The sequence below is a fragment of the Mastigoproctus giganteus genome, chromosome 10 (genome assembly GCF_048544385.1).
Source record: "Mastigoproctus giganteus isolate SK-2022 chromosome 10, ASM4854438v1, whole genome shotgun sequence".
Lineage (NCBI taxonomy): Eukaryota > Metazoa > Arthropoda > Arachnida > Uropygi > Thelyphonidae > Mastigoproctus > Mastigoproctus giganteus.
The window spans coordinates 55,867,397-55,890,106 of record NC_143584.1 but is presented as its reverse complement, the minus strand read 5'-3'; the positions used below and the strand labels follow the sequence as shown (position 1 = coordinate 55,890,106).

Sequence of the window (22,710 nt, the reverse complement as noted above, 5' to 3'; positions counted from 1 at the left end):
TGTGCCAATTCTCTTGTATATTTACATGTGCATGAATTTTTTGCATAGAATGCATTGAAGCATTAATTTTAATTGCTAAGATAATGTTATAAATCAGCAACTTGACCATATTGGAGTCAGGCTTCTTTCGTGCATCCACTCTTGCTTCGTGCTCTTTTGGAGTTTCAGTTAACATTCACAGAATTCCACCTTTCTTCTGGTTGTGTCATTTGGTAACTGCATCTACATGGATTCTCTGGTTGAGATGCTGTTTTAAGTAATCTGTCATTCTTCCCATTTTTTTCTACTACCTAACTTGCCCCCAAATTTCGCTTCCACACAAATGATGCATACAACATCGCCAGTATCTCAATATTTAAAAATATTGCCAGTTGTTATTATTTTTTTTTTTTTTTGATGCAGAGAGGGTAGTTCAGTTGCTACGAGCAAAAGCTATTCCTTCTTAAATCTTGCACAAACTTTATTCTTCAAAACATTTAACTCTCCTTCAGCCTTTCTTTTCGACATTGTAAGGATACTAAAAATAATAATTTTTATTATAATTATTATTTGGCAATACCGAAAAAATTGTTAAGTGAAGAAACTTTTTAGCAAAACAACTGCTGTCATACGAATAATTTTATAGAAACTAATTTTTACTTTGTTCTAACAATTTTTAATAAAAATTAGAATTTTCAACACCGAGTGCACCTTCCACAGCTTCTGTTATTATCATCCAGTTTTGTATGCATTCCTTGCAACTGTTGACAGTGCTTCCAGCAGCGTTTTTAAAAGAAATTTTCAGCTCCACGGCAACAATTTAGCAGTGTGTGGCAGCATTTCAATTACTGCACGGCCGCGCACCCGCACAGCTTAGAGGGAACATTGGTTGCAGCTACTTCTGTTTCATTTTTTACGATCTCTGCTGGTTCTTGAAATCCTTTAAGGTTTTCAGTAAACTTGATGACAGAGTTTATTCCAAACACACTTCATGTTCATCTCTGTAATTTTGTCCCACACTCATTTTGTTATTTTGATAGCATCTAAAATATGAATGAATTCTTTCCAAAATTCCTTGGACCTCCCTCCTTATCTCTGCCCGTACAATCAAATGCACGCACAGTAGTACTGTATTGTATAGCTACGTGCATGGTTTGAAATGCTGTATTGATGAATTTTTAGCATTTATTTATTGCAAATTAATGTTCATATTTTTAATTTTATTGATACTTGAAAAAAAAACTCATATATCCGGGAACTCATAAGGCAAACTCATAAAGCAGGAATTGCCTGTACTTAAAATGAAATAGCTAATGGTAAATTAGATCACTGAGTAACTTCTGTACATGGTTCTTGAAATTTTTAGAAATTGAATAATACATTCAAATAACAGGAAGCTGAAATGGCCAAAGAATGGAACAAAATGGGATAGAATGTCTGTGAACATCCTACTTCATAAAACTTCTTCAAAGATTGAAATAGTATGGTGCAAGGTTCAGTATACAATATGATTTGAGTGCATATGTAACTTAGCAGGTCTTCATATCATTTCGTATACAGTAAACCCCCGCTATTCGCGGGGGTTACGTTCCTGAGAAATGCTGCGAATACTGGGTTATTGCTCCCATAGTAATAAAGGGGTTCCGTTCCAAAGTATGAAATATATAAGAAAAACTAGTCAAAAATTGTCTATGCATGTATTATAGGTACCTTCATAATGACTATGTACATAGACAGTACATAGTGAAATGCAAGCATATGGCATCGAAATGAAAATAAGAAACAATTTAATATTAAATGTAATATTTATTAGAAATTTCAAACAAATCTTTCAAACCAGCCCCTTTGCTAACTAAAATAACTTATCCGCCAGTGCTATTACCAGTTTCGCTTTAGTGTTGATAAAGGAGTTTTGCCCTTTCGCGAATAATGAGTGAACTTAACGGAATTTTATTTCGAGTTCAGTCTTCTATCTACAGATTTAAAGCTTTTCCATTTTTTTCTAATTTAACATCATGAGTTACAGAGCAAATTTTTGAAGCAATTAGCGCGTTTTCACGGACACTGGCGGATTTTTTCTTCCTATTTCTTGATTGATTGTACCGTTGAATCATTGATTTTATAATGTTTTGCCACTAAGACACTTTCACCATTAGAAATTTTGTCTAATAACTCAATTTTATTTGCCATTGTCATCACCTTCTTTGATGATTTCACATTCACATTTCCCTTGTTATTCGTAGCCATATTTTTGTATGGGTTAGAAAGAACTTGTCCAAATAAAGTCACTTTCTTCCGTTAACATGCTCAAAAAAGTCTGTTTTACACTGAAAAATGGTAGATTTATCAATTTTGTAAGCATATCAATTTATAAATTGATAAATTTATTCAATTTTAAAAGCATATAAATTAAAGACAAACGACGAAACCTTCCATGGCAAGCGCATAACACATACCGAACAAGGATTAGCGAGAAACATCCACGCTCGCGATTTTGTCACCCCCACCCACTGAGCGCTGTTTTGACTGGGAAAGATAATTTTAGCCACGCCCATGTTTTTTTATGGTGGAAAATGTTCATGGCGCTTTAAAATTCACATTTTTTTAGGTTTCATTTTATGTTAAATTAGCGACCGCGAATAGCGGGGGGTTACTGTAATTTTCTTCAATTAAGTTAAATCCTCATTAAAATTCATAAAAATACTTTTGTATTTTTATTAATACCTCTAGAATAAGATTATTAAAAAGCAACACTTCTTTATATTTCTTTTTAAAAAAAAAAATATATATATATATATATGTGGGGGGGGGGAAGAATATGAATGTATAAATATATATTTTGCTGTAGCTTTTACATGTTTTATTTTTTGTTTTGCACAAAACTTGGATGTGATTTTGTACAAGTTCACCTATTTGCATTTAAAAGAAGCAGAAAATTTGAACAGTAATGTACACCAGTGTTATCTATTACCAGTTGTTTTGAAAATTTCTCTAACAGAAACTGACACAATCTGAAAATTGGCTTAACTTATGCAGGATCGATTGCCGACCGGGCTAGCCAGGTGGGTAAAGTGCCTGGCTGACAACCCAAAGGTTGTAGGTTCGAATCCCGCCTCGGGCTTGGATCAGAGGTAAAATGCAAAAACTTTGGGAGGTGCATTATGGCCACAGAAGCCAATGCGCCAACAACTAACAAAAAAAAGCAGGATCGATTCTCCATAAAATGTACTTTCCATTTGTTTTCTGGATTAAAGCTAATCTACAAAGTTGGTTAAGTTCCATGACTAAACCAATTTAAAGCTACTAGATGTTAAAATGTCTAGGAATAAATGAACTAATACGCTGACCATTAAATAAAATTTTTATTGTAACTGATGGCAGGGTACCATCCGTTTCCACCTCGATACCTTTGCCCTGGTCCAGAAGGGGAGGGAGGATGATGCCGTTTGCTGGCTTAACAGCTTCTCCCAATTTATTCAGTTTACCTCAGAGGTGGAAAGGGATGGTACCATGTCATTTTTGTATGTACTGGTCTCTAGGGTGGATTCTAGACTTCAGATGTCAGTTTTTAAAAAATCCATGTGTAGAGGCCAAAACACCCACTATAATTCAGCACAAGCTGGACAGTACAAGAATAGTGTAGTAAAAGCTTTATTTGACAGAGCAGGATCCCACTGTACCACTTCTGAGGATAAAGAAAAAGAAATTAATCGTGTCACTGCAGAACTTAGTGTGGATACCCCCCCCAGAGGATCCTGGATAGATATAGCAGAGGAGTGTCTGAATGTAGGGAGCTGTTCGTCCCGGTAGCCACCGCATACATCCCCTACAATCCGGGCCTTACTGAGCATCTGGTGAGAATTTTAAGGGGTTATAAGACACGCGCTGTGCAGCTTCCTGGGCTGAGGCTGTGCACAGCGGTGTCCCAGGTTAAAGACCGTATACCGAAAGATCTCGGTAGTGGAGTTGTTTACAGAATAGAATGCCCGGATTGTGGGGAATGTTATGTGGGGGAAACAAAACGACGGCTCAGGGATCGTCTGGGGGAACAATAAGTTTTTTGCATTCTTTGAGTCTCAGCAGTGTTTGTTCATCAGTCTTGCAATGCAGAACACACTTAGCACATCTATTTCTGTCACTTCTGAGAAAATCTGAAAAGTTGTCAACAGTTAGACACAGCCAACAGTTTTCCCTTTAACTCCCATTTCTGGGGGTTAAAGGAAAAACTCAGTGCTGGAATTTAAATTTCAAATTTTGTAGATTAAAAAATTTAGTTTCCCATTTCCTGGAAGGTATATTTTAAAAATATATAAGACATGGTTATAGCTAAAGTTATTTGTAACAATTGAATAGTATTAAAAACAATTGACTTTTATTTCAGTTGAGAGTCCTTCCAAGAGATTTACAGCTCTGTTCGGATATGGCTACCGGTGTTGATTCTCTTGGCCAATTTCAATGGGGAGATCTTGTTCAGTTAGAGTAAGTGAAAAATTAAATTCTAGTTTTATATTCTTGAATCATTTATGAAATTAGTTTCAAATTGCTTTTGAATTATATTTTGTGATTATGATGGAATTATCATTGATGTGGGTGTGCTGTTTAATTTAATGTTAAGAAATTTCGTTATTGTTCATTCTCCAGACCTGTTGTGCAGAAAACAGGAACAATTATCAAGATCAATCGCCAGAATTTTTCCCTGAACTGACACGCAAGAAATAAAATAAAATAAGACTGAAAGATAGTTAGATTGAAATTATATGTTCTTACACTTTTGCTTGTGAAGTGAGACAAAACAAAATAAGTGCAAAGTTGTGATTATTTTGGATACAAAATAAAGCCTAGCTATTGAAATGTTTAAGTTTTGTAGCACTCTTTTTATATTAAAAAAAGTTATAATTTGAGAAATGAATAGATTTTTACAAAATCTATTTTCATTTGTTTTGTCAAGGCTTGTTTTGCCTGTATGTGGATGGATGGCTGAATGGACAGAAATTATGATTATATTCAGCATGCAGTTAAATACTGCTGTGTTTATTATTATCCTTAGTCATAGTATTATTTATTATTATTGTTGCTCTTATATTATTTCTCCCTGATTGGTGTTTCCACCTCGTGATGGGTATTGCTACCCATCACAATTTTTGTAAAATGGGTCATGCATTTTTCATGGCAGTGCACTGGCTCAGATCCACAAACTACTTACTTAAGGAAAAGCATAACAATCAGCTGGTTGATGGATTTATGAAGTTTTTAATTTTTGTAAAAACTGCAAAAACTAACCATAACCTTGGAAAGTGTTTTGAGTTATTTCAATGATTGAACGAAAAAAAAAATAATAAAATAATAATAATAATAATACATGATATTGGGGACCGAAATTATCCATACACAACCAACCAGCAATAAATTAATAATTTTGAATATTTCTCATATTTTCACAAGTTATTGACTAGTGTCTGTAGTCTAGTTATTGAAACAGCTCTACAGCTGTTTCAATAACTAGACTTTTAAATTGAAGCAGCTCTACAGCTGTTTCAATTTAAATGTGCCAACTAATAGCCTAAGAATTTGTCTTATATTTAGGTTGTCAATCTGGACCTTTTTTATGATTTGTTTGTTGAAATTTTTGAATTTTGTGCTTAAATTGGACTAAAACCTAGATTTTATTATTTCTAAATTTAAATTTAGCCTAAGTTTGCCTAGTTTTTTTTTTTTTTTTTTTTTTTTGAAAGTTGTTCCCACCCTTGTTTAGTCTAAAATCATTGCTGTACTTCTGAAACAAACACAAACCAGTTTTATTTGAAGAAGAAAAGTAAACAGAGTGGTATTGGTAAGTGATGGTTACTTTTCGATACATGTGTTTTAGCTGTGGCAAAGGGCTATGCCACATAACATATTTGACACATAACTGTACAAAGGCAGTTATGTGTCAAAAATCCTCTTGAAAATAATGACAAAAGATGTAACATTCAAAATATTATTATTTAAACAAAAAATCTGAGATGGAAAGCAGCAGTTTCATGAAATAGAAGTGTAAGTCAAAAATAACAAATGTGAAATTATAAATTCATTATCAGAAAAAATGAAACAAGAATGGATATTTCTGTGCATAATTTTTTTGATTTTGGCCGTTTAAATAAAATAAATAATTTTTCTGTTTATACTCCAGAACTAAACAGTCAAACAGTCAAGTTAGAAGAGAGAGAGAGAGAGAATACAAGAAACAGCTCCATATCCATATTTAGCAGTCATGCTTTATTATCAAAGATTAGTTATGAGTAATGTTAGTATTAGAAGTATTGGCAAACTATATAAGAAAGCAAGCTTATAAAACTACACAAGAAAGGAAGCTTATACATTGGGGAAGGGGGGGAACCATATCACATGTTCATCCTGTCTAACAGTTTCTCTAATTCTTTCTTGAATTTATTCAAACTATCCACTTCTACAACATGAAAAATTTTTTTACAAAAATTGACTACAGGTATGATCTGGCCATTGCATTATACAACAGGATAAGCACCTCCATATCCTGCTGGTAAAATTCCTGTGTATCATTGGAAAAGTTTCATGAACTCTTGTGGCAGTCTGTCTGCACTGCTCGGAGAACTTCATATCTGACTGCACGATCCCCCCCCCCCTCCTGCAGATGTGTATCATTTTCTACTACTCTGGGTGTAGTACCACACAGTTGGGACATTGCTTACCCATAGGAATTACCTTGAATTTGTCAGCGTTAAACTTTCACTTCTCAGCCCGTCAACTTAATTTTTTTAGATCTTTTTGCAATAGTATATCCTGTTTAGTTTCGTTATCCACCCTGCCATACATGACGATGCCTTCATCAACATCGTTAATCAATATTAAAAACAACAAGCTCAGCTATCCCTTTATTTCTATATAACTTGCCCTTAATGCCACAGTGCACTGATTTGTGCAGCAGTCTGTGCAACGATATTAAAATCTTATCTAAAATCTTAGCATATAATGTCAAAAAAGCATTGCATGGCTGCTGCTATTATTTCAACAGATTAAACTTAACAATGTAACTAATATTAGTGATGGCAGATTTTAGTAATTTCATTCTTTTAACAAAACAGCAGATACACTCCAAACAAATATTTTTGAACATTCTCATTATTTATATGAGACTGAAGGCAGCATAGTTTTGAAAGAGAGCCATTAATTCTGTAAATGTAATTCATAAACTTGATGTGGTTTCTATCTGCCACAATACAATCACCCTCATGTCCTATACACTGGCCTTTAAATATATTAGCATTAGCAGAGACACATGATGAAAGAAAGCAAGCTTATATAGCATCGGCCAAAAAAAAAAAAAAACTTTCTCATTTCATCCATCTACTCACTCCAAATGTTTGTCTAGTTCTGCCTTGAATCTATTTAAGCTATCAACTTCTAAGACAGATGGAAGTTTGTTCCACCAATCAACCACCCACTGGCTAAAGGCAAATTTCTGCACATCTATCCTACAGCTGTTTTCCTCAATTTGAATTTATGCCTTCTCAGGCAATTATTCTGAGCAAGAGGAAGAATCCCATCATCATTGAGCATGCTCAACCCATTCAAGGCTTTATACACCTCAGTCAGATCACCTCGCAAGTGTCTAGTCTCCAAAACTGTAATTTGCAAAACTTAAGCCTTTCTTTGTAAGAGCAACACTTTGTTCCATTTACTAATCTTGTTGCCCTTCTCTGTACTAATTCCAGCAGCTCTACATCCTTCCTAAAATGATACCTCCAGACCTGTATACAGTACTCAAGGTGTGGACTGACCATTGCCTTATACAAGGGGATAATCACCTTCTTATCCCTTCTAGAAAAGTTCCTGTATATCGTTGACAAGACACCATGAACTACTCTTGCAGACCGTCTGCACTGTCAGAAAACTTCATATCTGCCTGCACAATTACCCCCAGGTCCTTTTTATTCTTTACCACTGTCAGTGTAGTACCACACAACTGATAAGTTACTCTGGAGTTACAGCTTCCCATATGCAATACTTTACATTTGTCAATGTTAAACTTCAGTTACCACCTCTCAGCCCATCTGCTCAACTTTTCTAGACACTGTTGCAGCAGCAGCATTCTGTCATTAGTGTGATTAACAACCCTGCTGACGTTCGTATCATCTGCAAACTTGGACATTAAGCCTGATATACAATCATCAATATCATTAATAAATACAGAAAGCAACAATGGACCCAATGCTGAACCCTGGGGGACTCCACTAATAACATTAGTCCACGAAGAGCAGTGTCTATTGATTACCACTCTTAATTATTTTATTTAATCTTACTGGAAAAATTATCCGGAAAATGTTCTGGTTCGATTATCTGGAAGAGGTCTGACATCAATTATTCCCGATAACTGGTGCTCTAGTTCAGGGGTGGCCAAAAAGTTGAGCTCAGCTTTAATTTCCGTCAATCATGACAAATTTTAAATACAGTATATATAAAAAATGGATTAGTCAAAATCTAAATATTATTATTATGCGCCCCACTGCATACACTTATTACAAATCCATTGAACCTGACTACTCTTGTCGGTACACAGCCACAAAGCGTGTCTAGTGAAAATTCACGCAGTTACATTGTGGAGAGCATAGTGTATGTGTCCAATTCTTATTTAGCTTACTTAACATTAATAACTGGACAGTTCTTATACGTTAATTTAATACCCTTTGATTTAAAATGAATACTACAAAAAAGAGCAAAACATATAATTTTCATCAAGAGTGGGAATTAGAATACTTTTTTGTAATGATAAAAGAAAATTGTTGTTTGATTTGCAATGCTTCCGTGGCTATACCCAAAAGAGGAAATTTAGAAGTGCATTTCAATGCACTCCATAGTAAATACCAATCGGATTTTTCACCTAATAGTGACCATAGAAAAAATAAATTAAAAGAACTTAAATCCAGATTATTCACACAACAAAATTTCTTGACGACACCTAATTTACAATCTAAAGCAGTAACTGTAGCATCATTTAAAGTGTAATATTTTTCTGAGGGTCAATTCATCAAATCTGTATTTTTAGAAATAACAGATTCTCTTTGAAAATTTTAAGAACAAAAATGAAATTAAAAGTGCTGTTCAAGATCTGCAATTATCTCGAAATACTGTGATGTGACGCATCGAAAAAATGAGGAAAATGTGAGCGAACAATTGCGTGCTCATATTGCTAATTGTGTGTCCTTTTCTTTACAAGTGGATGATTCTTCAGATGTCAGTGATGCAACTCAATTGCTCATTTTCATTGATATGGTTTTCGATGATTCTGCCACTAGAGAAGAACTGCTGGGTATGGTTTCGTTAAAAGAAGGAACTAGAGGTCTTGATATATACTAGTGTTCAAAGAAAATGCATCACCTAGAAATTTCACAATTCTAACCCTTTTTCACAATTCTAACACTTTTTCGCGATGGTATGTTTCATTAATAACTAGCATCACAAATAGAAATATAAACAAAAAATATTTATTAATAGTTAAGGAAAAGCTAAGTAATATTTGACAGGTGCTCTCAAAATATTCCAAAATGAGAATTTGCAACCTTTATACAACGGTTTTGTTTAACACAACAATTATGGCTGAAATGTTATCAGAAGCCCTCAATTTGCTTCAGTTTATCATTTTAAATGGAAAACAAAATGAAAAGTTCACCACGTGCAAACTAATATTTAGTTGAACCGCCTCTGGCCCTGATGACAGCAGCACACCGTAGATGCATTGACAAGATCAATTTCTGAAGATAATCAACTGATAGTTCCTGCTTCCAAATGCGAATTATGGCTTCCTGAAATTCATGAAGGGTCTTTGGTTTCTTTCTGGCAACTGCAGATTCCATTCCTACAAGAATAATTTCACTTACACGATCTGGGCAAACGTTGACATCATAAGTTTTGAAACAGTAATCCGTCCAAGGAAAAGAAGAAAGGAAATCTTGCAGGCCATCCCATTTTGCATTCTTGTAGTGCCAAACAATACGAGGTTGGGAATAGCCATGAGAGAAAGGCTCCATTGGAGAATAGACAATCAAAAAGTTGTGAACTTAAGTACTTAATGGACCACTCACTTCAACCGTGTACTTAGAAGGGGTTGCTTGTGAGAAAAAAATCAAGCATGTTGGCTGAATGATTAGGATTGTCCAGTATTCTTGTAGGTAAATGAACAATCTGTACAAGGTCATTAGTAATTGCAAAAGCCTCAGCATCTCGACCTGCTGGGTCGGTGTGACTAGAAAACGGAAGCCAGCTGAAGTTGTGAACATTAAAATCACCAAGGAAAATTACCTCAGTGTTAGGAAAGTTAGACTGGAGAAAAATCAAGTTGCAAAGAGAGGAATTGAAAGAGCTCCAAGTGATTAGTGGATTTGGGAGAATGGTAAAGACAACTGATGAATTTGACAGAATGAGGTAGAGAGATTTTAAGCCAGAGAAGATCGAGAAGAAGAGATTCCAGATTACCAAGTCTCTGACAGGGAATATTGGAACGGACATATGCACACGTACCACCTTTGATTCGAAAGGAATCATACAGCGAATAATTTGGGCAACTGAGATGAGCAGTAATTGAATCAACCGATAACTGGGATTCTATCAGAAAAAGTATGTGGGGTTTGGCAGACTGCAAGTGGAAATGGACATCCGTTGAGATTAGAATTGAGACCACGTATATTTGTGAAATGAATTAGGAAGTGTTTGGGAGGTTTAGATCTTTTTGCAGATAAGCTTACACAATTAGTTTGACAATTCATGGTGTAATCAATGGTAAGAAAAAAAGTGGGGGGGTGGAGTAGAAAAAAGTGCTGTATGAAATAATGAAATTTTTGGATACGGCATACGCGCTGTAAGAATGTACCCAGATCCTTGACATAACATAGCCTCGAAAATGCCCCTCGCATACACACTACTCTCACTCCCTGTAGTCACTATCTGGCAGAATGTAGGTTCAGTCCGGTATACTAACTAGCGACCGCCCTGTGAACACCATTTTAGAGCTGTACCCTCGAAAGGTAACGAAGATTGGATCTCGCCATGATGTTTACCGTAACCTCAAAAGTCATCAGTCATACTGTATGATGGAAGAAATCGGGAAGGTTTGGCTTTAATTTAGCTCTATAGACTAAACATAGGTTTAGTTGATGATACATTTCGATGATACTTTGACATTTGAAGCTTATAGATTAATTGTGAATGTCAATCGTAATGATCCAGTCAAGACAGCACATGTGTTCTTTGTATTCTCCATGGATATTCTCATTATAAAGGTGTTGTTGGTATATATCCCTTGTATCATGCTTCACTTCAGACCAGTTATATTTCCATACTGTTAATTTGTTAAAAAAATTTTAAAAATTTAAATACATTAACTTGGAAACAATTCTGTAAAGCTTCAAATTGGCGATCTTCAAATTTTGTCATAATTTTTTTTTTATTCATTTTCTTTCGTTTTTAAAATTAGTTTGAGAACCTCATTTTTTTGTAACATAGTTGCTCCCTTCAAAATAATTTTGAATTAATTTCATGTTTTACCGTGACAAAGGGCATTTCTAAATGTGTTGCTGCCTGAGCAACATCTAAATGCTTTCTTGGTAGAAATTTCGATGCCAAATTTATATTTAAAAGAACCTTTTCCATTATTATAGTAACAACGACAAAAAAATACAAAATTTTCCCTATTATTTTTTATTCTGATTGCTTCTGTTTTTCTTTTTTTGTAGTATCCAAAATGATATTGATTTAAAACCTTCAGAACATGCATATATCGTTGTTTTATTGCTATTAATATTGAAAGATGGCCAGCCCATCTTGTTGTAGGGTTTACCTTTTTTAAAGTAACGTCTGCTTCACCACAATATGGCCGCCTCCGTAGCCAGGTGGGAAGGAGCAGCAGTGCGTAGCACACGCTTCTTGATTAGACCAGGGTTCGAGCCTGTCACCACCAAATATGGAGGATGCAGAAAGGTCAGGGAATGACCACCGCATATCTCGGAGCAATATGGTCTTGGTTCCTAATGCTCCTAAAAACCAAATAACAAACAACAATCACCATTAAGTTCATGTTATGAGCTGCACAGTGGACATGTAATGCATTTGGTTTCATTTCTTTTATGAGTGCTTGTACACTGGAATAAATGCCACTCATAGTGTTAGCCCCATCATATCCTTGGCCCTGACATTTAGAAAGACCAAATTGTTTGATTGCAGAGTTTTGCAAATAGTCACTGTTATACTTGCCAAGAAAAGGCTCCTCGATTTTTAATCTTGTAGCTTTATTTATCGCTGTTGTTTAAAATTTTGACGTATCTACAGATAATGCTCAGCTGATGCTTTTTGAAATGTCCTGAGTTGTCTAATGTGACAGGAAACAAAGGAGAGGGTTTTTTTTTTTTTTTTAATGCAAATTCAAACATTCTATCAACTCATTTTGTATTTTAGCACTTATTTTGATGTGCCAATTGTCAAATTTAACACTTGTCTCCTAGTATTGTCATATTCGACTAAACATTTTACCTCAGACACAAAAAGTTTCCATTGTATGTATCTTTCAAACTCTCTTGATTACCTCAAAATGCAATGTTGAATTTTTTGATATTTTAGAGTAATTTTGATAAGCCGCTGCAAAATTTACTCGAAAAATTGCATTCTTGTTGTAAATTCTCTTCTACATTTGTATTCAAACATTTGTTTGTTAGCCATAATTCCTTGACATAAGCCTCTGTATACAATGAACTTGCCTCGTAGTCTTTACTTTTATTGGATAAATTTTGCCAATCATTTATTCCTTTTATCCATCCAAAATTCTGCTTGCTTGATGAGATGAGAACATCCAACAGGGTTCATAGTATACTGTTTCCAATTTTGTGGAATAACACAAACAAAATCTGTTCATTTTAAGACCCGATTTGTTTATTGTTTTTTAATACCTTTCTGAAAATGACCTATTGCTGTGATTTTAGAAGGCAACTTCGGAATTCTTTTTCTAGTACTTCTGCCGACCCCATTCTTTTAGCGTAAACACTTGGTGTGCTTATATTCTTTTTTATTTTATTTTTTTTTTCTAAAAAGAAAAGGCAACAGATGAATTTGTAAAAAAAAAATTTTACATCTTTTGTTTTCACCTTATTTATTTGTTATAGAATAATGAACCTTATAAAATAACTGCACATTATGCTTTATCACTAATCACTAAACACTATATTGTTTAGTGATTAGTGATAAAGCATCAGAGCCGACAACAGTGCCTATGGCCCATAGCCACTTTTGCCATTTGAGATTTGTAAATTCCGCTAACTGATCTTCAAAAAATGAGCTAAAATTACAGTAAGTGGCACTACATAGAGGGCTAAATGGTTGTTAAGAATGTGTTACATTTAATTTTAAAAAAATTCTCTTTTATTAATGAGCTCGTTAATTGTTGTGAGAAATGAATCTGTCTGCCAAATTTCCCGGGTCCCTTTCAAGCTCTGGCCCCACTGCAGCTGCGTTGGCATGGTTAAGCCACTGGTAGCCACTCTCTTTTAGGTGTGGTCATTCATTAAATGAGTTGACTGAATGTGTAATTTGTATTATATGTAAAATTTTTCTCAATAATTATATTAGAAATAAGAATGACAAAGATACAAGTAACCCAAAATTCAAACACGTGGGGGGGGGAGAATTCTATTTATTTTGCTTGAAATTACTTTGGAAATTTTAATGAGCATTTTGCTTAATTTGTTCATATAGCATTTTAAATTATGAGCTGTTCAGGCAGTTTTCGCTTTACGAGTTCCTTGGTTTACAAGTTTTTTTCCCCCCAAGTATCAACAAAATCGAAAATATGAACATTAATTGCAATTAATCATCAATCATTGCAGGATCATCTAGACAAGACTGCAGCAATAATTCAAACACAGCATGGGTTTGTTAAGGGAAAGTCTTGTCTGACAAATTTGATAGGATATTATGATGTGGTTACAAAGGAACTGGATGCAAAAAATAATTTTGATATCATATATTTGGATTTCAGGAAAGCTTTTGACACTGTTGCGCATGGAAGACTATTGTACAAATTGGAGTAGAATGGTATTAAGGGTAAGTTGCTACAATGGATAAAAGGATGGTTAAGTGGGAGAAGACAGAGGGTGGTAATCAATGGGTGCTGCTCTTCTTGGACTAATGTTATTAGTGGAGTCCCACAGGGTTCGGTGTTGGGTCCACTGTTGTTTTGTATATTTATCAATGATATTGATGAAGGTATATTAGGCTTAGTGTCGAAGTTTGCAGATGATACAAAGGTTGGCAGGGTTGTTAATGACAGTAATGGCAGTGTGCTACTGCAACAGGATCTAGATAATTTGGGCAGATGGGCTAAGAAGTGGCAACTGAAGTTTAACCTTGACAAATGCAAAGTACTGCATATGGGTAGAAGTAACCCCAGAGAAACGTACCAACTGTGTGGTACTACACTTAAGGTGGTAGAAAATGAAAAAGACCTGGGAGTAATTGTGCAGGCAGATATGAAGTTTTCTGAGCAATGCAGACAGGCTGCCAGGGCAGGTCATGGGGTTTTGTCAATGATATATAGGAATTTTGCTAGCAGGGAAAAGGCGGTGATTATCCCTCTGTATAAGGCAATGGTCAGGCCACGCCTTGAGTACTGCGTACAGGTCTGGAGGCCTCATTTTAGGAAGGATGTAGATTTACTTGAGCGTGTACAGAGAAGGGCAACAAGATTGGTGAGGGGAATGAAGGGATCCTCTTATCAAGAGAGGCTTAAGTTTTGCAAATTGCAGTGGCTGGAGACTAGGCACCTGCGCGGTGATCTGATTGAGGTGTATAAGGCCTTGAATGGGTTCAGCACGCTGAATTCTGATGGGATCCTTCCACTTGTTCAGATTACGAACCTAAGGGGGCATAAATTCAAATTAAGAAAAGACCGATGTAGATTAGATGTGCGGAAATTTGCCTTTAGCCAGCGGGTGGTTAATTGCTGGAACAAACTTCCATCTGTCGTTGTGGAAGTTGATAGGGTGAATAAATTTAAGGAGGAACTGGACAGGCATTTGGAGGGAATGGTGTGATTTTTTTTTTTTTTTTGGCTGATGCTGCATAAGCTCATACATTTGCTTTCTTGCATCACATGCCACTACTACTACTACTACATTCATAAATCGTGCATTCCAAACCATATGCGTAGCTATACAACAGTGTACCCCTCTTTACGATATTAATCAGTTCCAGCGACACCATTGTATCGTTAAAATATCGTAATGTGAACCCAATAACACATTGTTTTTTTGCTAATTCGTTTCAAGATCTTGGAAGTTGAAATTTTCGCTGTATAACTAAGGTATTTATCTCTCTTAAATGTCATTTTTAAGGTCACAAGCGTGAGCGTGGTTTATAAATTGTATTAGTTACCAATTCAAATCATTAAAATGCACTACACTTTTATCATTATCATATGTTCCGTTATAAGAACCAATTTTGAACGGCTTTGTGATATTTTTCTAAAGCATATTTCTGGAGGTCACGACCATAAAACAATAAAAACAATTTGCAATTCCGGTTTATTGGGCTTTTCTGTTACTGCAAGTACTTATAAACAGGTAGTAAACTCGATCAGTTTTCGCATTTGCAAAAATACCGATAGCTGGAATTGTGTGGTTTTTTACGTTATTATGGTGAAATGTGTTTGCCCTTTACTGAAATCTTCAATCGTATAAAACACAAATTTTCCAAATCTTCTCTTCATTCCTTTTTTTTTAAGAGAACGTTGAATGGCACACACACACAAATGCAATTTGTGTGTGTGCCGTTAAAAAATGTTATGCATGCAATCGTGAAATTTATAATTAAAAGAGAAGATTATCGTGGAAACAATCGCCTCTTGAAGCATTTCTGAAGAACACTACTCCTTATGCAACAAACCAACGAGTGCCGAGCCAATAATGAGTGATCAGTGAGTGTGCATTTAGTTGATGATTATGAAGAAGAATAAACGTTCTTTAACATTTGTTAAAGAACGTTTTGTCATAAATAATTTCTCTATTATTTTATTTGCATGATTTTACAGGATACGTTTTCATTTCTTACGATAAATCAATCATTGTTTAAGCAAACTAATTAGCTAGCTAATTTCATTGTTGAGAACATAACCCCTATTTTTAACCTTTTGTGTATGGGAAATAAATTCCCACTTTACAAGTTTTCACGAGAACTACCTGTAATATTGTATCTTAAAAAGTAACCTCTTTGTGATCATTTTTTAAACAAATTAACAAAATGTATAAATTTGTCATATGTAAAATTTTTCTGAAAAAGAAATAAACTGGCAAAGATAAAAGGACATGAGAAAAATTTAAAAAAAATATAAATAAAATTAATTAGTTTAATAATATTTATTTCAAATTGCTTTCACATTATACCATAAATTAAGATATATATTTTTATGAATAAATTGTTTTTTTCTGAAATTAACATAAGTTTTGAACATGCATACCATAAATAAAGATTTGGATATCAAAACTGTCCATTTAACTCACTATAAGTGGAAATATCATGACAGTGAAAATTTACATACATTTTTCTCTTAGTGATTTCATGTATTAGCATTGTATTTTCTATAGCAGATCTGGAAAAGAACATCCTTTTTTTTTTAATTGGAAATTGCAGATGTCGAAATCATATTTTCTTAATATTCCTAAATGCAGATGAGCCTTTCAAATAATGCCTACTATTGTGCCACCCTGATCTCTTGCCATGGCCTGTAGATGTGAATGTGCTTATCGAAAAGCAACCATTGCATACATCTGTTGTGTTTGTTTTTTTCCTTCAAATAAAATTGGTTTGCATTCATTTCAGTAGTAACTGATGATACGTTTGGAATAAATCAAGGGCGAGGAATATCTTTCCCATTGAGAAAAAAGCCGTTGATTAGGCAGAATTTAAATTTAGAAATCATAAAATCTAAAACAAGTAATATTTGTTCCAATTTTAACCTAAAGTTCAAAAATTTCAGCCAAAATATGACAGAAAACATCCACATGGTAAATAGCACAAACTTCAAAAATAAACAACATATAGTACAAAAGTAATAAGTAACATATAATAAAAAATAACTCCCAAAACATACGTACTTATTAGTTTTATTAGTTGCAAAATCAATATAATGTTATTTCTTTTTAGTCCTCAGACTGTTGGTGTCATTGTACGATTAGAAAAGGAAAATTTCCAAATCTTAAATATGCATGGAAAGGTAAGAGTAAAAACTTGCAAGCTAATTTCATATCATTGGTTTATATGGAAATAATGTTTTAACATGGGGGGGGGGGTGGATTAGTTTTCCTAATGGTCATAACATTATGAAGGAATTTTTTTTATTATTAACAGCTTAAAATAGTAAATTATAATTATGGGGATTTGTTCTCTGTAAGCATGATATACCTTCATCACTGTCATTAATGAATATAGTCTGTGAAGAGCAACAGCAAATTCAAAATGGGAAGCATTCAAAGATATTATCTTGGAAGCTACTAGGCTTTACATACCAACTAAGAAATATTGTTCAAGGTTTAGGCCTAAATGGATGTCAGATGAACTAATGAGAGAGAAGAAAAATGACATCGATGAAAAGATGACAGAGAAGAAAAATGCATGGCCTAAATGAATGTCAGATGAACTAATGAGACATATGACAGAGAAGAAAAATGCATGGGATACATATAAATTAACACGTGACACAGAAGCCTATGATACATACAAGTTGATCTGTAACCAAGTTACAAAGGAGGTTAGGCAGGCAAAGGCAGATTATGAGAAATCTTTGGCAAGGGATGCAAAGATAAACAGCAAAGAGTTCTTTACTTATGTAAACTCTAGAAGGAAGGGGATGAATCAGATTGGTCCACTTGATATCGATGGGTCAACTGTTGATGATCCTGCTCAGGTATCTAACAAACTAAATGAATATTTTGCATTGACATTCACACATGAGGAGTTATTCAGCGAGGGGAATACTAGAGGTGTATTCAAGTCTGGCATTAAGCTAGATAATCTTGTAATAACTGAGAGTGAAGTGGAGGAAAAATTGTTGAAGATAAACACAAGAAAGGCACCTTTCTTGTGTTTATCACACAAGAAAGGGGTGGATGGGATCTAATCAGTTATATTAAAGGAGGCAGCGAAGGAAGTAAGCAAACCCTTAGCCATAATTATGAGAGCTTCCTTGGACTCGGGAGGTACCCACAGACTGGAGATGTGCAAATGTGACCCCAATTCACAAAGGAGGATCAAAGGCTGACACAAGTAATTATAGACCTGTGAGTTTAATTTCTGTTCTAGGAAAATTAATGGAGGCACTGGTTAAAGAAGCACTGCAGGATCATCTAGACAAGACTTCAGTTATAGCTCGTACACAGCATGGTTTTGTTAAGGGGAAGTCTTGCCTGACCAATTTGATTGGATACTATGATGCAGTCACAAAAGAACTGGATGCAGGGAATAACTTTGATATTATATACTTGGATCTTAGAAAGGCTTTTGATACTGTTACACATGGAAGACTGCTGCACAAATTGGAGCAGTGTGGCATTGGAGGCAAATTGCTGCTATGGATAAAGGAGTGGTTGAGGGGGAGAAGACAGAGTAGTAATCAATGGACACTGCTTATCCTGGACTAATGTTATTAGTGGAGTCCCTCAGGGTTCAGTGTTGGGTTCATTATTGTTTTCTGTATTTATAAATGATATTGATGATGGTATATCAAGCTTAATGTCCAAGTTTGCAGACGATACAAAGGTTGGCAGGACACTACTGACACTGTGCTCCTGCAACAGGATCTGCAAGGGTTGATCAGATGGGCTGAGAGGTGGCAAATGAAGTTTAACATTGACAAATGTAAAGTACTACATATGGGAATCAGCAACCCCAGAGCAACGTATCAACTCTGTGGTACTACACTGACAGTGGTAAAGAATGAAAAGGACCTGGGGGTAATTGTGCAGGCAGATATGAAGTTCTCTGAACAGTGCAGACGGGCTGCAAGAGTAGCTCATGGTGTCTTGTCAATGATATACAGGAATTTTTCTAGCAGGTATAAGGAGGTGATTATTTCCTTGTATAAGGCAATGGTCAGGCCACACCTTGAGTACTGTATACATGTCTGGAGGCCTCATTTCAAGAAGCATGTAGAGCTGCTGGAACGAGTACAGAGAAGGGCAACAAGATTAGTGAATGGAACAAAGGGGTACTCTTAGAAGAAAGGCTTAAGATTTGAAAATTACAGTGTCTGGAGACTAGGCACCAGTGAGATGATCTGATAGAGGTGTATAAAGCCTTGGATGGTTTGAGCATGCTCAGTGCTGATGAGTTTCTTCCTCTTGCTCAGAATAATCACCTGAGAGGGCATAAATTCAAATTGAGAAAAGACAGATGAAGGATAGACGTGCCGAAATTTGCCTTTTGCCAGCGGGTAGTTGGTTGATGGAACAGACTTCCATCCCTTGTCGTGGAAGTTGATAGCCTAAATAAATTTAAGGCTCAGCTGGACAGGTATTTTGAATGAACGGAGGGGTGAAGTGGAAGTGGGTTTTTCTTTTTTTTTTTTGCATCATATGCCTCTACTAATGCTAAAAGAGCAGTGTCCATTAATAACAACTGTCTTCTTATACAACAGTCTTTTATGTGCAACAGGTATCACAAGGTATTCTGAAATTTATCAGAATTACTATTTTTGATTCCACTTCCTTTGCCACTGCATCATATTATCCAATCAGATTGGTGAGACAACATTGCCCATTAACAAATCCATGCTCTGACTACAGTATAATTACATTCCTGTCTAGATGGTTCTGCATTACTCATATAACCAGTGGCTTCATTATTTCCCTGGAACAGAAATCTAACCAGCATGTAATTACTCCATTCCCCTTTGTGAATTCAAGGTATATTTCCTGTCTGTAGGGATCTCTCCTGGATCCAAAGATACTCTCATAATTATAATTAAGGGTTTTCTTAGCTAATTTGTTGCCTCTATTTGGTATAATTGGATAGATCCCATTGTTTAACTTTTCACGTTAGCTTTCACAACCTCTCCCCACTATCCTCTCAATTTTCACAAAATCATTTAGCTCCCTGTTTGATAAACTTCTGGCATCCTTTCCTTAAAGGATTCTTCATGCATGAGCATAGATGCAAAATGCCTATTAGTTGTCAGCAACCTGAGCATTTTGGTTTACCCCTTGGAGCTTTGTAGGCTAGACATTTTGCACAATAGATAATCCATTTCTGATGCCATGGTAGTAACAGAAAACAGTTATCAACACTTTCCCTGCTGTAGCCTCAATCGTCAATAGTTAAACCACTGACATAAGTGGATCAATCTGATTAAACCTATTGTTTCTACTGTTAATATAAGCAAAGGAGTCTTTGTTGCTTTTCTTTACGCTCTTTTCAATAGACTTTTCTTAATCTACCTTACTTCTAATGTTCTTTCTGACTTGATTGCACACTATTTTATATCTACCATGGGCTTCTATATCACTTGATACTTTATATGCATCCCATGCATTTTTTTCATCTGACATCCATCTAGGTCTATGCCTTTAACTCTATTTCTTAGTTGGTATAAAAATCTTAATAGCTTCTATGATAACATCCCGAATGCTTCCCATTATAATTTGCTGTTGGTATCATCAGTTGGTCCAACTGCATAGTTGGACCAACTGAAATTTAAAAACTGCCTGAGACTACTGTAGTCACCCTTAAAGCTAAAGCCCTTCCTTATATCATTGCGAGTAGTTATGTCGAAGTTAATCCCACATCAATACACTATGATCACTGCCATCCAACAGGTCTTATATCTGCAGATTCTTAATTCAGATAATTAGACCAAGAATTTGGCTTCTTCTAGTTGCCTCTCTAACATGCTGCTGCTGTAGGAAACAGCATCCAGTGTATCCCCAAAAGTCTTTCTAGTGTGTGCCTATTCAGCCCATAGGTGCTAATCAATATCTGTAATGATAAAATCCCATTTTTTTTTTTTTTTTTTTTTTTTATGTGAACCCCAAACACGAGAGATATTAGAACCTATAGTACTTAGTACCGTGCTTGGGTTGGAGGTTGAGAAGACGAAAGAAGATATTTGTTGACGTTGGACTTGAACTTCTGTAGATTGTAATTTTCAGGAAATATGTATGAAGGAAGGTTGTTCCAGAAAACGGCAGTTGAATGAATAAATGAGGAAGATGAAAAGTTGGTTCTGGGGGTTTGAAGTTGGACAGTAAATGGATGTTGGATGGTGGCAGCACGTGTTCGGACTGTTATGAAAGAGAGAGCGGGAATTATAGAAGCCAATTCAGAAGAACAGTGCCCATGGAAGTATCTGTAGAAGAGGCATGCAGCAGAAACAAACAGTACGTCTATGAGAAAGCGAGTGGAGAGACTCTGTTAGAGATGAATCATTAATTAACCTAACTGCCCTCTTCTGAATGGAATCAAGAAGCCTAAGAGAGGTTTTGGGGGCACCATCCCAGATGTGGGAACAATATTCCATGGCAGGGTGGATTTGCGATTTATACAGAGTGAAAAGCTGTTTGGAAGAAAAGTAACGCCAAGAGCGAAAGAGAAAACCAAGTTTTTTTGATGCAGAGGAAGCAATATTTGTAATGTGCTTGTGCCAAGAGAGATTAGAAGTCAAGGTAATCCCCAAAAGAGATATATCATTTTGCCTAGAAATCGGAGTGTCACTAAAGATAAGCATAGGAGCAGAAGAATCCTTTTTGCGAGATATAAGACAAGACTGAGTTTTAGAAGGGTTGAAATCAACTAAGTTGTCTTTGCCCCACTGGAGAATTACCTGAAGATCGGCATTTAAGGAATTGGTAGCAAATTTTCGAGAAGTTGAATGCAATGTGCTATCATCGGCAAAACTATGGATAGGATTTCCAGTCAATGGAAGGTCATTGATATACAAGAGGAAAATAGTGGGGGAAAGAACTGAACCTTGGGGGACACTGACATTAGTGGAGAAGTTAGAAGACAGAGAGCCATCTACCATCACCTTCAGTGAGCGATCAGAGAGAAAACTGGATAACCAATTACTAAAAACAGCTGGCAAACCATAAGATGGAAGCTTGTTTAGAAGACCTTTATGCCAAACACGATCAAAAGCCTTTGAGATGTCAAGAGCAACTACTTGTGTTTCACCGAACCTTTCCATTGAATTAGTCCATATATGGGTAACATAAGCCAGAATATCACCAGTGGATCGACACTGATGGATTCCATACTGGCGATCGTTGATCAGACGGAAGGTTTCTAGGTAGTTTAACATTTGGCGGTTAATTGATTTCTCCATTACTTTAGAAAGAGTAGAAGTAATTGCAATGGGACGATAATTGGGTGGGAGGGATTTGTCACCCTTTTTAGGAACTGGCTGGATATTAGCAAATTTCCAAGCAGAAGGAAAAACACCTTTGGAATAAGAAAGTGAAAAAAGGCGGCAAAGAATAGGAGTAAGTTCAGGAGCACAGGTTTTGAGAACAAGTGGAGAAATACCATCAGGCCCTGGAGCTTTCTTAGCATCAAGATTCATCAAAATCCTTCTGATATCCTTTTGGCGGAAGACCACAGGAGGCATTGAATGGAGCGTGTTGGGAATGATGGGAGGTGTTTTACCAAAGATCATTAATAAATGAGCTGGAAGAAAAATGGGATGCTAGC

At 35.6% G+C, this 22,710-nt stretch overlaps 1 protein-coding gene across 2 annotated transcripts in view; it reads left to right on the top strand.

Moving 5' to 3' along the window:
• Positions 1 to 22,710, top strand: part of Spt5 (Transcription elongation factor subunit Spt5) — a 457,857-nt gene that overhangs the window by 231,277 nt on the left and 203,870 nt on the right. For both annotated transcript variants that reach the window (XM_090382503.1, XM_090382504.1), the window contains exons 15-16: positions 4,361 to 4,458; positions 17,176 to 17,245. In XM_090382503.1, the coding sequence (XP_090238629.1) occupies positions 4,361 to 4,458; positions 17,176 to 17,245 (168 nt within the window). The remainder of the gene's footprint in view (positions 1 to 4,360; positions 4,459 to 17,175; positions 17,246 to 22,710) is intronic.